Source organism: Cupressus sempervirens, chromosome 5 (genome assembly GCF_028749045.1).
Source record: "Cupressus sempervirens isolate cs-2001-9-10 chromosome 5, ASM2874904v1, whole genome shotgun sequence".
NCBI lineage: Eukaryota > Viridiplantae > Streptophyta > Pinopsida > Cupressales > Cupressaceae > Cupressus > Cupressus sempervirens.
Genome location: NC_143122.1, coordinates 228434098 through 228454308, shown reverse-complemented (window position 1 = coordinate 228454308; position 20211 = coordinate 228434098). Strand labels below are relative to the sequence as shown.

The 20211-nt window shown below is 34.4% G+C and overlaps 1 protein-coding gene across 1 annotated transcript in view; it reads right to left on the bottom strand.

Moving 5' to 3' along the window:
• The window catches only part of LOC149555276 (protein disulfide isomerase-like 5-4), a 155441-nt gene extending 137407 nt beyond the window's left edge, over positions 1–18034 (bottom strand). The window contains exons 1-4 of the mRNA XM_089829393.1: positions 17540–18034; positions 13044–13134; positions 12583–12677; positions 11749–11806 (exon numbers count right to left, since the gene is read on the bottom strand). Of these exons, the coding sequence (XP_089685519.1) occupies positions 11749–11806; positions 12583–12677; positions 13044–13134; positions 17540–17580 (285 nt within the window). The 5' untranslated portion in view covers positions 17581–18034. The remainder of the gene's footprint in view (positions 1–11748; positions 11807–12582; positions 12678–13043; positions 13135–17539) is intronic.
• Between the last annotated feature and the right edge of the window lie 2177 nt (positions 18035–20211).

Below are 20211 nucleotides of genomic sequence, written 5' to 3'. Positions count from 1 at the left end.
TATTGATACAATTAATTTTCAGTTGATCGTTAATCTAGTTATACATTTATTTTATTTCAGTTGATCATTGATAGTTAAAACAGTTAATGTCATATGAAAAGGAATTCAATTATCTATTCAATGAATGTTTGGAAAATCTCTTTATAAATTGTCTTTGTTTTTGTTATGAAAAACCGTTTGTTACAATTGTACTAATATACTCCAACTAAATCACATTCCTTTCTACCATGTCTCTAACATAGTGATAAGGAATCTTGACGTGCTTTGATCTACCATGGAACACTGGGTTCCCTGAAAACTTGGATAATAGTAGGAATCAAGAGCTCACCAAATAATCCCACAAGCAATTTTGTGAGCCATAATACTTCTCTTGCTCCTGTAGAGGTTACAATGTACTTTATGTAATTGATGAATATTTCTTGCTAATCCATGAGATCATTGTCAATCCTAAAATGAAGCAACAACCTAATGTGTTTTTACAATTAGTTACACTTCTAGCCCAATCAGAATCAGAGTATACATGTAGATCTAGGCCTATATTTTTGTATTTAAGAACATATTCAATTGTATCTCGAAGGTATCTCAAAACATGTTTTGCGACAACAAGATGTATCTCCTTTGGTTCACACATAAATCAGCTAAGATTATTCACTACATAACATATATTTGGTCTTAGTGTTGACCATATACATCGATGATCCAATTATTTTTCTATAGAGAGTGGGATCTACAAATGTTGAGTCTGTTGTTGCTTCCTTCAATTTGTTCAAATTAGTTTCCATGGGTATAGAAATGGTCTACATTCCAACATCCCAAACCTCAATAGTATACTTTCCTTAATTAAGAGTGATGCCATCTAATTTCTACCAGACTTCTAATCCAAGAAAGTAATGTAAAAAGCCCAAGTCTTTCATGTCGCATTTTGAAGCTAGATCCTGTAACAAACGAATTTTTATAACCAATTTGAAACACCTAATAATCTAATTTAATAAGTAACTAATTCCATTTCACATGACAATGACTTCCATTTAATTGAATTTAACTAGGATAAAGTAACTGTTTCCTATTCTAACTATAATTCTTATTCAGCTAATATAACAAAATAAATAAATGAATACATTACTAACTAATAACATATTCAACTAAAAATAAAGTAACGACTGTCTTCTATATCAACTAATACAATTCATTTAATTTATGCTACTAGAAAACTAAACTATCTATTTATTCTTCTATGGATTTAAAAGGTAGATGTGCAAAAAGAAACATATAGATACAATGGAGGAATTCCTTTATCATGTTGTTCAAGCCTCGGCATTGGTGAAAGGAGAAGCATTGGCATAGGCTTAACCTCCCAACCTAGGACCATACTCATCCCCACACATCCTAACTTAATAGAACGGCCCTCCCTACCTCAGGATCGGGCTTGGGATGTTCTTAAGTCCAGCCATCCAAGCTACCCGGTGGTTTGAGTGTCACATCAGTTATACCTATATAATTGAAGCTTATGGACAAACAAAAAGATCTCATCATTGGCACATATGCCTATAACTACCTTGGCCAAGGATTTCAATTTCGGTTCCTAATCCCAATCCCCACCACTTGACTTGACAACAGATTTCATTATCAGAACATGCATGAGCTATTATGTGTTTTCATTACATGGTTATTTATATCTGATTTCATTCTTGGTTCTTGCAGGTTATCTCCACCTCTTCACCATTCATGGCCTCTAAGTCAGTGAATCCTAGGTGCTTGAAAGGTTTTAACCATTCTATTTTATTTGCACCTCTTCACCCTTCATGGCTTCTTTGCTAGTGAATTCCTCGGTGTTTTATCATTATGATATTATTTACACCTCTGAAGACTGTTTGGGAAAAAAATGATATTCACATGCATAGATATTGATTCATGCAACTCAATTGAGTTTTCTATCTTTTGAATCCAAAATTGAAATAATCTCAAGGTTATTCGATTAAAATCAAAGAAACAAGATATCAGTCTGTATAAAAATCTGAGTATGTATGAGAGTAACACTGACAGATTAAGTGATCTTCTGCTGTGATTAGTAGGTCATCAACAAATAAAATAAGTATTAACATATCACCATTAAATACCTTAAAGTGAAAATTTGGGTCAGCATCATTCTTGGAAAACCCTAGTCCCACATGATAGTAATCAATCCTTTCATACCAAGCTCTAGGGACCTATTTAAGTCCATATAAAGCCTTCCTTAATCTGCATACATGTGATTTAGCATTACATATGACAAAGCCTCTAGGTTGCTCTAGACTTCTTCTTCAATCACCCCATTCAGGAATGCAGTCCTCCCATCCATTTGATGGATCCTTCATTCTTTAGATGTTGCAATAGCTATCATTGATTTGATCGAAGTGTAACAAGCAACAGGACCAAAAGTCTTTTCATAATCAATACCCTCTTTTTGTGAGAAGCCTCTTGCGACAAACCGGGCTTTGTAGTTCTCAATACTATCGTCTACAACATATATTGAAGAGTCATTTTGAAGAAACAACAAATTTCCCTTTCCGTTTTTGTGCTATGTGCCACAAATCATTCTTTCCAATGGACTAATACTCTTCTCACATAGCATCTTTCCATACTTGATGTTTAAGAGCTTCTTCAACACAAGTTGTTTCTGATTTTATGATCTCACTCATCAAGGCAACATAAGTAGAGAATATGTGAGGTCTCTTGCTTTCTCTTTAAGTTCCTTTGGGTGCTGCATAATTTTCAGCTTCCTAAATCATCATTCTTGCTCAAAATGGTCTCTTTTTCTTATTGTTAGTTTCATCTACTGAAGTAGTCTGAGATTCATTTAAAGCCTCCTCGGGAGACTCTCTCTGAACCTCAAGAGCATAATCCTGCTCCATATATTTAGGGAGATCTTGAATTTCTATCCCATGATAGCTCTTGGATGTGATATTTATGTCCAAGTGTGTATATTATGTAGGCTTTAGATGTTTCACTGTAGCCCACAAATATTCCTTTCTCACCTTACAATTCTAACTAAGACCTCTTTTTTTAATGCACGTGAATGTAGATGAGACAAACAAAGATCCTTAGATAACTTATGTCAAGTTTGACACCAGTGAATGCTTCTTCAAGAATTTTGTTATCTAGGAGTGAATGAGGACATCTATTTTGAATGTAATCTGCTATCCTAGAGGCTTCAGCCAAAAATGAAGTTTCTATCTTTTGATCATAGACAAACAAAGATCCTTAGATGACTTATGTCAAGTTTGACACCGGTGAATGCTTCTTCTGTTGTTTTGTTATCTAGGAGTGAATGAGGACATCTATTTTGAATGTAATCTGCTATCCTAGAGGCTTCAGCCAAAAATGAAGTTTCTATGTTTTGATTGTACAACATGGCTCTAGCAACTTCTAAAATGATCTTATTCTTTATTTCAGCAACTCTATTTATTGAGGATTATAAGGTGCAGTAAACTCCCTCTTAATCCCAACATTCACATAGAATTTTTTGAAAATAAACTTTAGTGTATTCCTTCCCATTATCTATTCTTAGTGTTTTGATTTTCTTCCCGGACATATTTTCTGCAAGAGCTTTGAATTCCTTGAACCTAAGGATTTCCTCAGACTCTTTAAACTTAAGAAACTATATCTAGGTTTTCCCATTGAAATCATCTACAAAAATCATATAGTACAAGAATCTTCCCATTGAGATTACAGACATGGGCCCACACGAATCAAAATGGACTAGTTCTAGTACATTTTTAATTTTACTGATACTATTTTGAAAAGTTCCCTTTGCATTCTTCACTAGGCTTTTGCATGTTCCTTCATGGGATTAATTTAGTTTTGGCAATCCAGTCACCATTTTCTCTATAGAAAGTAGAGTGTGAACATGAAGATGTCCTAGTCTTTTGTGCCAGATTTCATTTGAGTAAGATGTCTCATGGATTAGGGGTTGATTTGAATCAGCACCAAGTTTTGTGAAGACATCCATGTCTTATTCCTATATCATGTGCTTTCTTGATAGTGGAATTCTTTGGCCATAACAGAATTTTGATATCTATAAAGGTTATTCTATACCCTTTGTCTTCAAGTGCAGAAAATAAGACTAGATTTCTTTTTATTCCCAGCACATATAATACTCCAATGAGTTGAAGGGATATGCTTGATTTCAAAATGGTGCGAATTCCAATCCCCTTTACTGTGTATTTCGAATCATCCCCAATAGTTATTTCTTCATCAAACTCTTCTACCAAATTGTCTAGATGTTCTTGTAATCCTGTAATAGGTTGTGAATATCCACCAACTATCACCCAGGTGTTGGGTTTATTTGAAACTTGGCTTGATAATGCTGAATAGAAAACAAGTTTCTCTTAATCATTTTATATGTAAGCTATTCGAACTTCAGCAAAGGAGGCTTGTTGTTTTGTTCTGTTGTTTTGTTCTATCAAGACACTTTATTGCATAATGTCCATATTGATAACATCTGAAACATTGTATTTTTAGATATGTCCTTCCGCTTCTTGGAGGAGCCTTTTCCACAGATATCTTTCTTCCTTTTGAACTTCTTCGTCTTTCCTTTCATATGAGAGTTAGTGCTTAATACATGAACATCTTCATCTATAGCTTTTTGGTTGTTTCCTCTAGTGATCAGTCTGGTTTCTTCTTGTAAACAATCTGTTTTTAACCTATCAAATTTAGGGAGTTTTGACTGTGCACTTATTCCCAGAATAAATGATTCCCATGATGTTGTGAGGCCACCTAGAGCCATCATTGTTAACTCCTTACTGTTAATTTGATGGGCAATTGTTGAAAGTTTATCTCTTAATTCTGTGATCCTCATAAAGTATGTCGTGATAATTTCTCCCTTATTCGTCTTTACATGGTGTAGATGTCTTTTGAATGTGAGGGCTCTGCTAGTGTTATTTATTTATGTCATTTGTGTTTTCAAGAGATTTAAACATATTTTATGCAGTATCACATTTTAATACTATATGGTCCCTAACTGCATCCACAATTATGTTCATAACCTTTTGATTGTTCTTGATCCGTTGAGTTTTCTCGTGATCATTCTCTAGTTCAGATGAGTTTCCATTCACAAGTGAATCTAGTTCATTTTCTTTCAATATTAGCCTAACTCTGAACTTCCAAGATATGAAGTTGGATGGTCCTTCAAGACAATCCTCAAATCTGATTACACTTGACAATATGAAGAATAGAATGTGATTACTCTTTCGAGAGAGAAATCATATTTAAGTAATCTGTACTCTCAAATCTAATCGTATCTTCCTTAGCAAGGCTCTAATACCATATTAATGTAGATTAGATCTATTGCACATTAGAAAAATGTGTATCTTATAATTTTCTTGTCTCTTCCTTACTGACTAATATTACTTTGCAGGTTATAATCAGAATGGAGTTGTAATTCTATGTTGCAAGTACTGTAAGGATTCTGAAATACTAATATTATAATTATGATTATTATTTATTTTCAGATCTGAACATGAATAGAAGATAGAGATCGAGCTCTAGAAAAGCTTTGCACTTATTTGATTTATGTACTTGCATTCTAGACCAATCGCGCTAGATATATAAATACACAATCTTTGGGATATGCCTCCACGCGAGTGGAGACATGTCTGTTCATTGGCATGTCTCTTCACAAATGATACCCTTTTGTTACCTTAATAATGTCATTTCAAATCAACACTAATACACTCGTAACCAAGGCAGATTATCATCGGCAATGTGAAAAGATATAATTGGACTCAGATCTGATATATTACTAATAAATTTTCTCATATATCGATTGGACATCAATACATATAATTGGCAATATAAATTGATCAAATACAGATCGATAGTTCAGATTTATACTTGGAAATGATAATCAGATTATGGTGGGTGATAAGTGATTATTATAATCAATATAATGATTTGATATTTAATGTGTATGTATATACATCAATATACACAATGTGTGTATATTGATGTATATGCATGCATATAATCTATGGATCATTGTATTGATTTTATCATCCATTATCATCTGACCAAAGCTATAATTTCAACAGAACTTGTCTAAATAAGGATTGTGTCTAAAAATAGACTAAATTGAGAAAACTAAAAGGAAAGCCTAAATATTCTAGAACAACTGGCTTAAAATAGCAAGACACTAGGTGAGAAATTCAAGAAATTCCTACTCAAAACTTCAGCAAGACTGATAAATAAGGGGTCAGTGAGAATCCTTGTCGAATGCCCTAGGCTGCTCCAAAGAATCCCCTTTCTAACCATCTCCACATATAAACTAATAAGGTTGATCAATCTTTCATGGAACCTCAACATCTTGAGGACTTGAAAGAAGAACTCCCACCTTACCCTATCAAAGGTCTTAGAAATGTCAAATTTGAAGACCATCACCAACATGCAACAGCTATCCATGGAGTGAATGATTTCATGGGTAGAGATACAACATCTAAAACTTGTCTCCTTGGCACAAATCCCTTATGGTTATAATTAATTAAACCATCCAGAAAGAGTTTCATTTTGTTTACCAGAACTTTGGAAAAAAAAATCTTATAAATAGAGTTATGAAGCTTGATAGCTCTGAAATCAACAAGTTCGTTGAGTTATTCCAATTTAGGAATTAAGCTAATGAAGGTATGGTTGAGCTTTTTCAATAATTTTCAACTTTGAAAAAAAAAAATTACTTGTCATAGTCAGTGGTCACATCATAGCCCACAATGTACCAAGAAGCTTGAAAAAATGTCGGTGCAAAACCATCAGGGCCAAGAGCCTTATAAGCACCCATAGAGAAAACAGTAGTTTTCAAGTCTTCCTCAATAATCAACACCAAGATCTGATCATTACCAATTGGGTTGAGATCCACTAGAAGGCATTGTAAGAGTTATTCCTCTAAGGCTAGTTGTCTTCCTCCACCCTCATCTCTATAAGCATTTGTAAATTAGTCAACTGCCATTTCACCCAATTGTGAGCTCTCTATGATTTATTATTGCACATCATTTTTCAAATTCCAAATAGTATTCCTTTTCCCAAGTCAACTAACTAATCTGTAGAAAAAGACAAAGAACCTGTCCCCTTCTTTCAGCCATTGCACTCTAGATCTTTGCTTCAAACAAATATCTTCCCTCCTTAAATTCCCATTCTAATCTTCTCCAGATTTTCTTCTTCTCTATGAGTAGTTAGTGAATAGTCTCACTTAGCTATCAACTCCTATATGGATTCCGATTTGGAGTTAATTTATACCTTTTCATTGAAAAGGTCACCAAAAGCAAATTTATTTCAACCTTTCACATGCCTCCTAATTAGATCCAAAGTCTGGGAAACTCAAAGCATTGCAGAGCCTTGAAAAAGAATGTTGCCCCAGTTCTAGACACAATTCCTGTAGTTAGGATGATAAGTCTGCATGATTTCATGGCATGAGGGGAGAGGTCCACTTGCGGTTTTGTCAATCCAATGCAGAAGAACAAAATTATGGTTTAACACTATTCTTGGAAGGGTCCCTAATGTGGCATTACAGCCCATGTTCCAAGTGGTAGACTCAAGAAACCTATCCAGCCTGACTTGGATGCGGTTATTCACTTTCCGATTGTCTGACTGGTTGAAAGGTTGTCCCATTAGCTAAATGTCAAATGATCAGGCCCTACTAATTAAGTTTGCCAGGTCAAACATGCTATTAGAGTGATCTACCACTCTCATTTTCTGAAACCAATAGAGGTGAATAAGAATCTCTGGCCACCATCTACAGGAAATCTTGATCATCAATAATAATATCAAAGATCTCCTTCCAAAACTCCTTGCCCCAAAAGTGGTTATTAGGGGCATAGACATTGGATATAAGCTACGAACAATTATCAAAGGTTAAAGTAACATCTAAACAGTTTGGTGAAAATGAGTAAATATGGCATTTAACTTTTTTAGGGCCACCACAGTGACTGCCCCGCCCTCTGAAGCTCCAACAGTATCACTTATTAAAAAAGAAGAGCCCAATAATATTTTCTCAGCAATACTAGTAAAGGTTGTCAATGGGCATCTTCATTTCTTGCAATAATAGAACCTCAATTTTCCTTTCCAAGGTATAGTTCCTCAACACCTACTCCTTGAGTACTATTCAGCTCTCTCACATTCCAAGAAAGTGATTTTATTTTTAACATTTGGAAGTTGCATCAAGGGTCTTGTCCCTCCCATTGGCAATTTCCTTGCTACCTCTTTCTGCCTTGAGAGCCTCTGTGAGGAGTAACTTGCCTTGTTTTCACCACCCACATCAACTTTCTTAGCTCTAGTTTAATGTTTTGGGTTGTCCATTCTTCCTCCTCTGCAAACAACAAGTTGCCAGTGGTTGCACCTAGACAAAGGAAAACCCTTCTAGATTCAAGTGCCTCTTTCTGCATTGGTGAAGATTCAATCCTTTCTATTACAAAACAGTTACAAACAACTGTTGAGGTCTCTCCTCTTGCTTTGTAGCACTTGGAAGTAGAGAAAACTTTCCCTTACTACAGTTGGTCTAGCTTATCAAGGGACTTCAGCTCCCTTCCAGGGACCTAGCTAACGTCCCTAGGTAAGTGCGCTCCAAAACATAAGTGGTGGTTTTCTCATGAGTTTCTAATAAGTGGTAGTTTTCTCATGAGTTTCTATTAATTTTAGAATCTTGCATGTGAAAGGAAGTTCCTCTGACCCATCCTTGAGACTTCCCCATCACTCTTTTTTAACTCTATCATGAGGGAAGTGCATTTTTCATTCAGCCTGGACTGAATCGCCAAGCAGGTTCTGAATTCAAAAATCACATGCCTCGGTTTGGAGCATCTTTGGCAATAATCCTTCACAGCCTAAGTCCATTTCCCCAATTTTGCTTGCAAAGTAATGAAATTTGGAAGACTTTTATTAACAACAACATTAACATAGAAGTAGGTGAAAAATAACCCCGATTTTGACGTTGTCAGTGTGTCCATAGCCACATAGTGCCCAAACATACCCCCAATCCATCTGAAGCTTTGTTCATCCCAGAATTCCAACAAGAGTCGTGGCATCTGAACCCAGATTGGAGTAGTCTTGTTGAGATCAGCAATATGGTCGAACCTTGGTTTCCACCTGCATAAATAAAGATAGTGTTTCCATATGCCCACAACCCAACTAAAACTGCTAGGAACAAGAAAAGACCACCTGGTATAGCACTCGAAGTTGTGTTTCCTTTCAAACTCCATCTAGTCACTACCAATTTTCAATCGTTGGCCTAAGAGGAAAATTTTTCCCACCAGTGTGTTGTTCATTGATGAAACGATACAGTCCATCACAACATCAGGAAGTTGAATTTTCATTGCTCTCCATTTGTATGCACTTTGAGATTATGTTTTGGTTATTTGATCCTCATTATGTTAACCAACAGCCGTTCCTATTATTACTTTTTGGGGTTTATGTTTGGTGCACATGCTATTCCTGGTCTATTGCTCTACAAGTACCATCATTACAAGCAAGAGAAGTAATCACATCGTCCCCATTCAAATCGCCTGCTGTCTCTGTAGAAGGGGCCCCAGAAATGCAACAATTGCATCAGGAGGAGGGTCCACAGGTGGAGAGACAAGGCCCTCTCCATTGCCAACTATCATATGCAAACCAGAAATCTTAATTTTTTCGAGCAAGAAGTTGTGAAGCTCTTTTTAAACTTTTTCGTATATATGGATACTTACAATTGTATACCATATGTTTTATAATATTCTTTATGAATAGTATATTAGCATATTGTATCTCAAATTTGTAATATCTAAGGTAGTTTTGTTTAGCATGTGCATGATACATGGTATTTTGAATTCAACTCCAGATTTTAAGCTGCAAAAATATGAATATATTTATGATTTATGACTTTCTTATGCTTTTTGTATCAACCTATCTAGAATGTACCCACCTCCACTAAAACAATTTGCCATACCAGCATACTATACCCACATACCCATAATTACCTTTTGCATTCAGTACATAGGGTTCACATAACCATGTGAACCACAACTCATCAAACATGGGTCAATGAGTTTGACTCGAAAAATACACAATTAAATCCTGATAGCAATATCGCAATTTAACTTGCTGTGGAAAAATATCTCCTACTTGTGAATTGATGAGCTTAAAGGGCTTTCTAATGAATCATTCATAAGGTAGAACACTTGGTGAAGGTTTTAAAAATGGGGTTGCAAGCAGAGTGGGTTTAACCATGGAGGAAAATTCATAGTTAAGCGTGCTCGAGCAGTAGTACTGGGATGGGTGACCTCTCGGAAAGTCTCGGTGCTTCACCTCTGTGAGCATCACCTAGATCCAATCAGTGCTAAGTGTTCCCTTCATTCTCATGAGAGATGGGTTCATGTGAACTACTACTCATGAAACATGGGTCAATGAGTTTGACTCGGAAACTACACAGTTAAATCCTGATAGCAATGTCAAAATTAATTTTTCCTCCAAGAAAAAGGAATATCAAAATAGACATGTACCTTATGGGGTGTCTGGCCTCCACATGGTTATCTATTAATATAAAGGATGCGATAAGGATTAAATGCACTTACACATTGTATGATTTATCAATGATCCCAGAATTTTCTTGTGAATAGTTATGTTCCAAACCATAACTCTGTTGCTGAATCGATACTCATATCATCTTATGAAATCAATATCTAAGCATGGATTCTGCTGCCATCTTCTGAGATCAGAAAGGAAGCTAGGATAAACAACTGCTAATTTCAATAAAAAATATTCTATACTGAAGCCCTATGTGTGGAGCATTCAAAATCCAAAGAAGGATTCAAATGAGAAGCTCCAATAACAATATAACCCGATGTGAACATTGTTTATGACACCAATCTGGGCATGATTTGTCTGCCGGATACACAATCAAAACAATTCAAATGTGTTATGAGGGAAAGTAACTGAAAGAATAACACACCACAAATATTAATCAAGCCCTGTTCAATAGGGAGAGTTCAAAAATAGTATGATATCAAGCAAGAATTAAATAGTAACATTGTATTATTTAAAAATTCTACACAAAATTGAGGTCAGCTATACGCCAAAAGGTGCCTATCTTTCATAGTACACTTCTCTCTATCAATGAATTGTTATAGTCCATTAATAATAATCATACAGTGTGTATCATTCAGAGTACCCTATCTCAGGATGTTTAGTACCCTATCTTAGGATGTTTTGTACCCTCCAAACTGTTTAGTTGACAGTTCTCAGTTTCCTGTTTTCCTAAGGTATGTTTTGATCCTCAACCAGTTGCAAGGCCTCAAACTGCTCTAGGGAAATGGAGTATCCTGTTTTAATGCCCGGTACTTTATTAAAGTAATATGTATGGTTTTAGTAAAACTGTCAGATAAACATTAACTCATCCTCATCAAGGGAACCAGCTATACTGGTTCCTCTTCTGTGTTGTTCTTGGCCCAAGTGCATTAACAGATTGTATGCTCTGTGAGCAAATTTGCCATCCCATTATTAAAAAATGTTTAGCTCAATGGAACAGCTTTATATCATGAGTTGATGTTAACTGCTCACAAGATGGATCTCTAGCATCAATGATGCCTTGTTATAATGTATGTGGGTACCATAAATAAGAACTTTCGTGTCATAAATAAATCTCAATTACCTTTGTAAAAAGGAATCGAGAAAGTGTAGAAGGAAAGAAAGGAAATAAATTATCAACCTAGCCTATTTTAATTTTTAAATAATAAGACAATGGAATAGAAAATGACTTACTGTGCCTAAAACATCGCTCACATCAACTGAAGCAAACTCACATGACAAAGCTAGAAAACTGCAACAACAATCACCAAAACAAATAAAAAAGTTATAAATCAGATGGCTGAAAAAAAGCAACATACTGGACATAACTAATCATGAAGATTAAAACTACATAAGCAGCATGCAAATACAGAACATAAAGCATCATAAGCACAAGTGGCAGATCGTAGAAAAATCTATTTCCACCCTTCTAACTTTTCAACATGGTTAATTTATTGCATTCTATCATAAGGACTATATATAATGGCTAAATCTTTCTCATTTTAATGTTACGTGCAGTTTTAAGATATCCATCAAAATTATGTTCCAATCGTACAAGAAATCTACATATGCATTCTCTTCAGAACAAAGACAAAGATTCGAATTTTATAATTAATTTGCATTCAAGAAAGCTTTCTAATCCTACACAATATACCAGACATGGATAATGATATGATATAAAAGCAAGCTGGAAAAAACAGGTATATATTTCTGCAGCATCCACCTTGAACAAGTATTCACATTACTTACAACATAATTAACAAAAAGCAAGTATCTAAGCAAACTTTAAAATAGATGATTTATTTAAGAAAATCTACTTAAGAATACTATTTTAAAAAATATAGGCAATTGAACAACTTTGTTAAAAAGATAATGACACATTACGCAAGATGCTTAACACAGGAGACAAAGAAAAAACAAACAAATAGAAGGGGTCAAAACCTTCTACACTCTAATTTCACCAATAGATATAAAAAAAATATCAACACACATCAAGTGCATCTCATATATTCTTAGACTTCAATATACCTTATATTGAAGTCAATTCGTAAATGTTCTCCATCCTCACTTCTATCAACAATAACATTTGTTGTGGTACTAAGTGACAAGTAATTGTTCAATTCCTGAAAATATAAAAGATAGTTAAATTAAACATCGTTCTGATGTAAAAATATAGGCAACAGTGGCAACACATTCTTTTCCCATGCTTCTAAGATCATAATACAAATAAAAAGGTTGCCAAATGTATAAATACACTACCTACATGAAACAGAACGCAAATAAAATGGTACAAAATACAATAAAAGCATGCGTTAATATGCATAAAATCTCATTCATAATGCAATCCAAGAAACAACTAAATGTCGCATGCCTATTGATCTAATAACTATGAAGGGTATAGTAACCAAACAGCTACCACAAATGAATAAACAGTTATAAACTCTCAAAATCAGCCACACAAATCATATAAATGCACAATATTTCATTACCATTCCAAAGAGAAATATCATACAAACTGCTGCAATTATGGATAAACCAGCCCCGGATAAAGATGCCTCCGTTAGATCTCGCGGAATTTTTCTGCAATAATACATAGAAGTATTTGTACATCAATTTCATCAAATGGGCTTTCTGAAGGTACAAAAATAAACAATTGATAAAAGGTCTAATAGAAGAAAACTATAAAGTGGAAGTTTGCCATATTTATAATTGCTATTCTCCTCTTTCTGAACCAAAGAAAGGAATAAAAGATTAACTAAGTAGGAATTCAATTTGAATATAGTTTGAAGGTAGAAGATTACAGTCCTTATAAACATAGTTCCATTATTAAAGAAAAATAACCTTTGAAACCATTTTAAAATTTATAATAAATTTTAAAGTACACAAATAATTTAAAGTGGAAATATATATTAAATAATTCAAAACTACAATACAAAAAAAAAAGTTGGTTTGATCTGAAATTAAATTTAAAATAGTCATTTAGAAACAGTGAATGTATATTTTAAAAAGAGAATTTTCAAAATATGGAGACATTCAAAACGTTACAAAGAACTAAAACCAATACAAAACATAGCTCTGAATAGCACTCGCAAAGGATGTAAGGAGCCTTCCTACTCCCTCCAACTATTATGTCTCTCACATTCAAGTGCCAAAGATATTTTTTTAATATCATTCATACGCAGGTCTAAAACTGGTTGATAGTTTGGCATACTTCCTCAAATGAAGGATCAGCGTACTTTTCAATGAAGATATGTACACAGAGCTTTCACAGTCAGATGAGAGATTATTAGAATAATACTTACATTCTGAATACTTCACATCTTCCCCTCCTACAACCCTCATATCATAGTGCATTCTGTTGAGTTGCAAAAAAAAAAAAAAATTCCTACAACACAATCAAAATCCAAAAGCTTGCGAGTGCAAATTACTATTTTTAATCAATTGATTTGGGAAGTGGTGTTGATACCAATAATCATAAAACTCTTCTAACTTGTCCCATTATTAGGTTGGATCAATCTATTTGATGTAGTGGTAGTGAACTATATTGTCCACAATACTGCGATGATTCATGGACTTTTTCCTTGCATTGTCTTTTCCTGATCTTCTGCTTAACTATGTCCTTGGGAATAGATTACCTTAAACGCTGTACACACCGAGTCCTGACTTGTAAGATACCCCTCCAGTTGTGTCATTCATGAAGCATAGATCAATCTGTGAAGCTTGTCTAGGTTGATTAGATACCATTGAATCGATTGTTCCAGATGCAGGTTGAGTTGATAAAATCTACACCACTGAAACAAGGGGCAAAAAAATGTAAACAGGGTCAAATGATTTTGCATGGTGAAGCTATAACCTTTTAAAGTTTTGGCCCATAAATAGTAAATTTGCACCAATTTAGCCTATGCCAAAAACTTGTGTCGTCCACATGCTGATGTGGCACTTGGTGTCAAAACCATCCAAGCATCTTTAAATACGGAAATAATCCAATATCTTTTCTTGGCATAACTCCCAACATTTTCTTGAAAATGTTGCATTTTTTCAAACAAAATTTCTTTGACCACAACTTTGACCAAAATTCTCACAGGTACATTTTGATCTTATTGGCAGTATACCATTGGCAATATCACGTTAAATTAGCTTTTTTTCCTATATAAGCATCAGAACTGGAATTTTCCAATCATTCTTTCCCAAAAAATTTATAAACATGTTGCATACTTTCAACATTGTAAGTAGCTATTAACATTTCAAGCTGCCATTATTGAATGCTAGTTAGATCTGCTGCCCACCAACAATGGCAATGACTGTTGTTTTAGCTTTTCATTTCAAAATTGGCCATAGTCATCTATAGTTGTAAATACACTTGGTATAATTGAGTTTGAAAACCTTGTGAATAGAGACCGTGTCTGTTATCGTGAATAGTGATTATCAAGTTGTTGCATTAGATAACAGTGAATACTGCTGTCATTATTCAAGATTCATGTGCATAGTCATTTCTAGACAAAACTGTCAAATGATTATGTTAACATTTGACTTGTCCTTATTATTTTCATTACAAATGTTAGTTATATCAGTGGTGACTTCTATTTATCAAGCATGACAGAAGCTACTGCTGTGGTTGACTTTCTGTCCTTTCTACTTATCAATGGATAATGTTGCCATTACCGCATCTGTAAATGTAACTGCATTATTAAAGTGATTATTTAGGAATTTCCATTGTTACACGTCTGCTGTTAATAATGTTGTACCAGTTGCAACTGTTGTGATCATTATTGTCTTTTGACACAACTATCCTTCTCTGAGTTGCAATCTTCTTATGATCACTAATTAGTGATTACTAGCATTCTGTCATCATTGCGATCTGTATCAATCTTGATTGGTATAGTTTTCAGTAGCATTAGTATTAGTACACTGATCAAATACGGGCATCACTACTGTTGTCAACATAATAGGAAATGTTGCCGATCAAAATCATAAATATCAAATATTGATAGGACGGGATATTGCCAGACATGATTGTTGCCACTGCTGGAAATTTAAGAGGTGTTTGAAGAGGTTGGGGAGACTATTCTTGTCAACCATACTTGCCAATTTGTGTATGAATTAGTCTCTTGGACTTTACAGTTAAGGAGAATGGCAGGGTTACCAGGCTGTATTTATCTTAGTTGTGTTTTATGGCATTAAAGGTTCATTATCATTCTGCCAAAATTATTTATTCACATTGTTAAAGAGATTATAATGCAATTATCTGTAATCAGCGGTCTCAAATTTGATAAGAACTGTGTATATACCAACATTCATACACCTTTATTTACTTTCAACCTCTTACTCTCTATGCAGTTAGGATGTCTTTGAATGTTAAAACATAAGTTGTCTTTCTTCTTTCTGTTATTTGACTTTTACTGCATTTTTTCAGGTTCCTAATTTCTTCCATATAATATCTTTATCTCTCAGTATGCTAAGAAACTCCCGAGAAAGATATTTACTTCTGCGGGACTCAAAACTATTGATGTGGTGTTTTCATATTGCTGTCGTGTTTTCCGGATGGCCAAATGTTATCCAATGGCCTGTTCACATTAATACGTTGATCAAGTATGATTGGCTGATCTTATTTGTAAGGTACAAAACTTGTACTCCATTGAAATCAGCCCCTAAACAGCCAATGGAACAAATTTGACTTGGCTTTCTAGCTGTAACAGCAGATGGCACTTGCTCGATATACATGGGATTTAACTCCTATTTGCTGGGCGTAAATAACCTAATAAAAAATTTGTCGGTACTACAGAAAGAACTGGAATGTTCTTACAGAATTGAGAGGGCACGTTTCAGCAGGAAAGTTTATGGATACAATTTCAGGCAGAGGCTAAAGCATTGCACTATATGCCTAAGTAGAGTTTTATTGTCAAACATCGCTTCTTAAATGTTATTTTTTGTCTTAAATGGCACTGGCATTAGTTCATATCGTTACAAACTCTCTCTCGGAGACCACAACCTTATAAAGGGACCATGTAATCTGCGAGATCTCTGAAATTCTCTCAGCAGTAACCAATGACTACTGCTCTGATACTCCTTCATGGACTGGGTAATTTTACTAATGCTCGAAGCTGCCATCTGGCCCAAATCTCTCTCCCCAACCAGAGCACTAGAGCACTAACCAAATGAAAGCTGATATGCCCTAGAAAAACATAAATTTCTGTCTGGAAGCTGCAAACTCCAAGCCTTGCTTTATAGCACTCCCTTGCAATTTCAACTGCTGGAATTCCACATTTGAAGGGCAATAATGTTACTAAGTTCGGATCCAGGAAGCGAGCGTTCCCGCTATCAATAAAAAACAGAAGAAGCTGAGGCCCCATCCGTCAGACTGTGCCCTAAAACGTATACCCAGGATCAAGGAATGCAAACTCTAAATAAGAATAGCTGAAATCCAAAAAAAATATATCTCATCACGCTCCCTAAGACTTCAGAGGAAATTTTTTAACCGTTTCTGAAAAATATAACGGCTCACTATAATTGGAGCTCATATGTGGAATCCAATACACATTCTTCTCGGACAGTAGATCTCACAAGGTCTATGGTTAAAAATTTGATTGCAAATTTCTCCCAGAAGCAGTCTAGTCATAATCTTGTCTACATAATCAATTACCTCCACATAGATCGATCAACTAAGTACATCGAACCTCAACTTGGCCCATTTTCAAAACCAAACCTCACAGCAGACCCAGCATCCAAAATATTCCTAATCTTTACAGTAAATACATATAAACTTAAGTTCAATAAATAAATAAAAGCTTAACAATAAACATATTCCGTGTATGCATGTATAAATAGGTGCACTAATATATAAATCAATATAAATATTCTGTTTCCAACTTTGAAAAGCTGAGTAAATAACAGCGAAATTCAAAATTATATTTACCTGTAAAGTTCTAATGCCTTGATCTTGCTCCCAAAATGAATAAATAATAGCAGAATTCAAAATGATATTTACCTGTAAAAATCTAACGCCTTGATCTTACTCCCAGAAATCATCGTCGCAGCTCAAAATTCACAGCAAAAATTTATTTCAAAATCACCACAAATTTGATTCAGAAATATCCACCGGAGAACATAGCAAAGTAAATAAGGGTTTATATATGCCTGATCTGTGTTAAAACAAATATTTGGGACAAAAATTCTGATGGCTGTTTGTTTAACACGCAATGCAGTGCGAGTTTAAACAGAGCGTTTTAGACGGAAGAACTACGAAATTTAACTGATCACAGAATTTATTATCGATATGCATATGTTGGAATTTACGTTTTGTTGAAGGTACTTTTCGGTGAAAACAAATGAGATTGTAACTAATGAGGAGAGTTCGAGGACCCTTGAGAAACTATGCCAAATTGCACTTAAATATTTCTAATTTTAACGAACATTTGCATGGACTTTGATCTTTTTCCCCCAGACTTGCGTAGATTTCAAGGAAAAATCATGGTAGATCTATATACGGTTTAGTTAAGCGTTTAGTTATAAAAGGTATTTTGTTCTGTTTTTCTTTTTATTTCTATAGATTTAGTTTTGGAAATCTTCAATGAAGAGATTTTAATTTTGCATTGATTTATTTGATTAGATTTATTTAATGTAATAAAAAATAAATTAATAGTTAAGAATTTACAATATAATTATAAATTATGAGTTTCTTATGTGGGAGGTCTTGTGTTAAGTCTACTCAAGTTTATCAAATAATAACAATTAATCATAATTAAGCTCGGGTTTGCTTATTACCCATCAAAAATAATAATAATAAATTGATTTAGACAATAGGCTATAATACAATGGTAAATTGTGAGTCTCTTATTTTAGTCTATTATCCATTAAAAAATTACTAATAAATTAACTTATTAGGATTGTTGTTATGGTGATTGTGGAAAAAGTGATAATGTCAATAAGCATGAACTTTTGAATCACATAAAGGATGGAGAGAGGAAAGGGGAAGGCAAATGTGGAAGTGACAGAGGAGGAAGAAAAGTAGCATGAAGGAGATTGAAGAGATAATGGCAGTTATATGGTGATGGTTAAAGAGGTGATAAACATGGGTGGTATAGGTCATGGTGATGAGGGGCAAACACGATGGTGATTATGGTTATGGAGATGGTACATGGTGGTGATTGGTTACAGTAATGAGGTGACAACAATAACAATTTGGTGGTTATCAAGGTGGTGATTGTGGTGGCAGAGGTTATGGTGTGTTGCCTAGGGTGAGGCCCCCATGGTGGTCTCACCTGGAGCAAGGGTTTGTTGATAACAATTATTCAATTGTATATTGTCATTGATGTTACACAAATGTTAGACTCTAATTGAGCATTACCAGTAGTAACCGAGCTCAAAAGACTCAAGTATCAATCGAGCAGAAGTTGAGAAGAAGCCACATTCAGTGATCAAGTGTAAACTGAGCTCGGTCTGTTATTGAAGGATTCCTATGTAAACCAAGTTAGGTTGGTTACCAAAGCGGTTCAATGTAAACCGAGTCAGGTTGGTTACCAAGGGACTCAATGGTAACCGAGTGACCTAGTTTCAATGTTAGCCAACCTGCAGCAGAACAATTTTGTTTATTATTTGGTTTATGTAAGCCGATTTAGTGGATGTTAATTGTTTATTTGTAAAGGTATTCGAGTCGACTTGACATTGGGTTTCATATATATCAAAGGTCAAGTTGTGGATTAAAATATGGAAGTTGTGGAAGAAGATAAGATGCGAATAAAGAAGGATATCTTATTAAAAGAAAAATAACCAAGGAGTTGTAAAGATTATTCTGATCAAGGGGGATCTAAAGGACAAACCAGAATAGTAATTTGAATATGCAAATCAATTGCTTCACCAATCAGGTAAATCGTTGTTACTCTCTAACAATTGTAGTAGTAAAGAAATCTCTTAACAGAGTTGACTTAATAGTCATTTTTGTAAATCCTCTAACAAGGTGGCATTTCTAGATTGAAGTGTCTTAAGACCTCTAACAAGGCCTCTCCAACAGGGTGATTCAAATCCTTTAATAGGTTCACACCTAACAGCTTCTTTTGTAACCTTTAATAGGGTTGGCTCCTAACAGGGCTCACTTTGGAAGACTAAAAAGTTGTAACGAGTTGCATTGGTGGTTTTCCCAAATTGGATTTCGACGTTAAATCTTGGTGTCTCTTGTGTTCATGTTATTTGCTTACTAATTTGTCTTTCTGCAACTAAGTTACTAAAGGTCAATACACATTAATATATTAAGATTGCTTGATTAACTGAGTTACAATGAAAATCTAGTTCTAACCGAGTTGTGCAAGGATTTGAGTTAATAAGAAGTTTGAATTGACATCTAAGAGATTTGGAATTATTTTAGTGGTAACTGATTCACTCCTCCCCTCTTAGTTACTCCTCTTATATTTTCAACAAGGTCAAGCTAAAAATCCTTTCATTTCACCAACTAAATAATAATAAAGATTTGATTTTTATATAATTAGATTAATTTTATGTAATAATAAGTTTATAAGGAGTATGTTATAATGGTGAATTAGGTTCATAATTTTATAATAGCTTGACACTATTATCAATTATTTTAAGAATTTATTATCTTAATTTAGATTCACAAGTGTATAACTCATTAGGAATTTTATATTTGTGGTTCTAATCTTGATTTTT